The 4,526-nt window shown below is 37.5% G+C and overlaps 1 protein-coding gene across 1 annotated transcript; it reads left to right on the forward strand.

The window, feature by feature from the left end:
* The first annotated feature begins 894 nt into the window (after positions 1–894).
* LOC137648211 (protein FAM200C-like) lies at positions 895–1,926 on the forward strand. The gene has a single exon (XM_068381136.1). The coding sequence runs from the start codon at positions 895–897 to the stop codon at positions 1,924–1,926; it is 1,032 nt and encodes a 343-aa protein (XP_068237237.1).
* Positions 1,927–4,526: the final 2,600 nt, after the last annotated feature.

Here is a 4,526-nt window from a genome sequence, read left to right on the forward strand (position 1 = left end):
GGGGCTTGGGCGCTGATCATATGGATATATGGTCATACTCTAGAGCAGTGGTCGGGGAACAGAGGTAAATTACCCCAAATGGGGTAAAATTATAATTTTTTTTTTTGGGGGGGGGAATGAATGTGCTATGGATGAGGATGTGCTGAGTGAGGGAAACTGATATGAAAGTTGGAGAGAAGAATGCATCGAGGATCCCACTATCTTTAAAACTATGGAAACGGAGAAATATCTGTATTGAAACTGCTTCATCAGTATTGAAACTGGTTTTAACCCTCAGTGAGATCGTATTTGCGTTGTTGTCTTGGTGGTGGCATTAGCTCCTTGACTTATCAGTCTTCTACCTGGAGGATTTTTGACCTAGGGTGTTACGGGAGGAACAACCACGATCATAGGTAAGGGAGGCCTGGAGAAAGGGAAGAAGAAAATGAGTGAAAGGTGGTGGTTGTTGTGGTGGCAGCTTGGATTGTGTTGGAGTGACGTCATGGAGTGGCTGGCTGGATGATTATGCTTGATTTTAACTAGCAGTTCACATTGGTGGAGGAAGTCTGTTGACTGACAGTGATTATAGTTAACGTTTAGGGTGGTGAATAAGTTAATGTTGCATCGTATGTGTTATTACTGATTTGTTTTCATTATCAGATGGCATCAGCAAAGAAAAGGACATATCAGACAGAGTTCCTTAATTATAGCTTCACAGAAATAGAGGACAAAGGACAAATGAAGCCTCAATGTGTAGTTTGTATGAAAGTACTGACTGCAGAGGCTTTCAAAAAGAATCAACTGAAGAAACACTTGGACAAGGTTCATTCATATCTGTCTTCCAAACCACGGGAATATTTTGAGAATCTGGAAAAAACAGTCAAAAGACAGAGACTGGAAAGTAACTAGAGTGCAATGTTTGACCAATGTTCAGCTGCAATAGCTAGTTTTGAAGTGGCATTGTTGGTTGCTCGAAACAAGAAACCACATACTATTGGTGAAGACTTAATCAAGCCTGCGGCTGTAAAAATGACAGAAATAATGTGTGAGCAGAAAGTAGCTAAAAGACTGAATACAGTACCTTTGTCTGCTAGAGTTATTAAAGAAAGAATTTCCATCTTAGCAGAAAATGTGAGGGAACAAGTGATTTCTTCAGTAAAAAAAAAAAAAAAAAGTAAAGAGTTTGCCATTCAACTTGATGAGACTACAGATGTAAGTAGCAATTCACAATTGATGGTATACATTCGATATGGGGGCTCTGATGAAATCGAAGAAATGTTGTTGTGTTCTCCTCTTGAGTTGACAACTCGTGGTACTGATATGTTCAATAAGGTTGATGCATGCTTCAAAAAACCAAGTGTTGATCTGAAGTGGGAAGATTACATTGCAGTATCAGTTGATGGAGCTCCTGCCATGCTTGGTTACATCAATGGTTTTGTGGCTTTGGCCAAACAACAGAATCCAGATATTCTAGTCATCCATTGTATGATAAATCCAGATATTCTAGCCATCCATTGTATGATACATCGCCAGGCATTAGTTGTGAAGAATTTGGAACCAGAAGTGGGAGCTGTGTTAAATGATGTGGTTAAGATTGTCAATGTTGTAAAAGGGCATACACTAAACACGAGGATGTTTCGTGATTTATGTGTGGATGGAGAGGCTGAATATTCAACCCTTCTTTTCCATACGGAAGTGAGGTGGCTTTCACGTGGAAATGTCCTGAATAGAGTGTGGGCTCTTAATACAGAACTCGAAATGTTTCTGACTGAGGCAGAAAAGTTCAGAAAAACAACCTGGCTAGCTCTTCTTGCATACTTAGCTGACATTTTTGGACATGTAAACGAACTGAACAAGGAATTGCAAGGAAAGAAAGTCAATCTCCTGTTAGCAAGGGAAAAATTTCAGCATTTGTATCAAAGTTTCAGTATTGGAACCAGAAAATAAATGCTAATAAGACTGCTGCCTTTCCAAAACTGGGAGAGTTTTTGGAAGATTGTCAAGACTGCAGTCATAGTGACATAAAGGAGTCAGTCACAAGGCACATGACCAAACTTAGAAATAGGTTCTGTGACTATTTTCCAGAACTTGATTCACTTACTGTCAGCTGGGTTGTAAATCCCTTCAAAAGTGAGTTGGCTGATTTGCCTGAACAGCCTGAAGGATTGGCAGAAGAGCTTATTGAACTTCGTTCCAGCAATGAAACAAAAATGGAATTTAAGAGCAAGGATGATCTCTCAAGTTTTTGGATGTCAAAAACTGCAAAGGCTTATAAAACTGCACATATGGAAGCAACTAAAATGCTACTATCTTTCGCAACAACCTACCTTTGCGAACAAGATTTTTCTACCCTTGTAAATCTAAAAACAAAATACAGAAACCGGTTGAATCCTGAAGACAGCATCCTAGTAGCAGTAACTTCAAAAATCCCTGATTTCGAGTTTATTGTATACAAGATGAAACAGTATCATTTTTTCCACAGCCTGAGGTAGCTGATATGAAAATATTAAAGATTTCAATCTCGTTAAAATATTTAAAGTTTTCAATATTTTCTTAATTATTTTTCGTTGTGTGCCATTCTTTTGCCGGAAAGAATAACATTATTTTTCTTTGTGTGCCATTCTTATGCCAGAAAAAATAACATTATTTTTCTTTGTGTGCCATTCTTATGCCAGAAAAGATAAACTTTTTCCCCATAATAGTGGATTCAATAAAATTTCAATTTGAAAAACATAATGGTCATTTTGCTTGTGTGCCATGTAATGCTAAAAAGGGTGTTTTATTTCTGTTTATAAATGTGATTCCTACTCTTTTTCTTGTGTCCCATTTCCATGCCAAAAAGACAGACTTTTATTTTCAATGATAGATAAAATTAACAATTAAACATTTTTCCAATATACATTTTCTATTTATTTATTATCCATGAATTCTATAAGTAAATTGTTTTGTCCACCAGAGTACTTCCAAGTGTGGGGGTAAATTCATTTTACTACAAATTCTATTGGGGTAACACCCAAAAAAGTTACCCGACCCCTGCTCTAGAGCATTATCCTGCTAGGCCATTGACAATGCTGTCCCTTGTCTCTGCCATTCATGAGCGACCTTTACACCTTTAAACAGGATGTCAAATACCTCGTATGAAATCATTCTCAGCTTGAGGTGATAAAGTGTCATGTTATATATCAATTATATGAATTTATTTATGCATTTGATTCAAGAATTTTTTGCCAGATGGCCCTGTGCTGGGGTAGGAAGGCCATTCTATTTTTCCTTTGTTTTTTATAAAGACAGCAGATTTCTTAGCTCCAAAGTTATCTGTTATTTTGCGCAAGTTAGCAAGAAGAGGAGCTTTTAGCACTAGTTGGAGAATTGGTAATGTTACTCCTCTATGTAAATGTGTTTGTGGTAGCTCAAGTCCCACTGATTACCGCCCAATTTCCATAACTCCCATATTATCTAAAGTTTTTGAACGTCTTCTGGCAAAACGTCTTAATAGGTTTGCTGAAGGTAATCATCTACTCCCTAGTTTGCAATTTGGTTTTCGTAAAGGCCTTGGAGCATGTGATGCCCTTCTTACAATCTCCAATGCTGTACAGAAATCCCTTGATTGTGGTCGGGAAGTTCGTATGATTGGCCTTGATTTTAGTGCTGCCTTTGACCGTGTTAATCATGAGGCTCTTGTTTTCAAACTCAAACAGTTGGGAGTGGGTGGGTCGTTTCTTAGCATTATTATTGATTTTTTAAGTAATAGATCTCAAAGAGTTTTTGTTGATGGGCACCATAGTGATTATAGGAATGGGATATCCGGTGTTCCACAGGGTAGTGTTCTTGGCCCATTACTTTTTATACTATATACACATGACATGTGGTTTGGCCTAGAAAACAAGCTTGTTGCATATGCAGATGATGCTACTCTCTTTGCATCAATTCCATCCCCTGAATGTAGATCTAGGGTTGGTGAATCCCTTAATAGAGATTTAGCTAGAATTAGTGCATGGTGCAAATTATGGGGTATGAAGTTGAATCCTAACAAAACTCAAAGTATGATTGTAAGTAGGTCAAGGACGGTGGTTCCTCAACATCCGGATCTCAGTATTGATAATGTTTCTTTGAATATGTATGACTCTTTCAAAATTTTAGGTGTGATTCTCGACAGTAAATTTACTTTTGAGAAACATATAAGGTCTGTGTCTTCTTCAATTTCACAAAAAATAGGCTTATTGAGAAAGTCTTTCAAGATTTTCGGTGATCAATCTATTCTGAAGAAGTGTTTTAATTCTTTCATTCTACCTTGTTTTGAGTATTGTTCTCCTGTCTGGTCTTCAGCTGCTGATTCTCATCTTAATTTGTTGGACAGAAACTTACGGTCTATTAAATTTCTTATTCCTGATCTAGATATTAATCTCTGGCACCGTCGTTCAATTAGTTCATTATGCATGTTGCATAAGATTTTTCACAACTCTGACCATCCTTTACATTCAGATCTCCCTGGACAATTCTATCCTGTTCGTAATACTAGGCAGGCAGTTAATTCTAATAGCCAGGCC

This window comes from Palaemon carinicauda, chromosome 10 (genome assembly GCF_036898095.1).
Source record: "Palaemon carinicauda isolate YSFRI2023 chromosome 10, ASM3689809v2, whole genome shotgun sequence".
NCBI classification, from domain to species: Eukaryota; Metazoa; Arthropoda; class Malacostraca; order Decapoda; family Palaemonidae; genus Palaemon; species Palaemon carinicauda.

Excerpts from the sequence above, each read along its gene's own strand:
- LOC137648211 (XM_068381136.1), top strand. The coding sequence starts at position 895 with ATGTTTGACCAATGTTCAGCTGCAATAGCTAGTTTTGAAGTGGCATTG.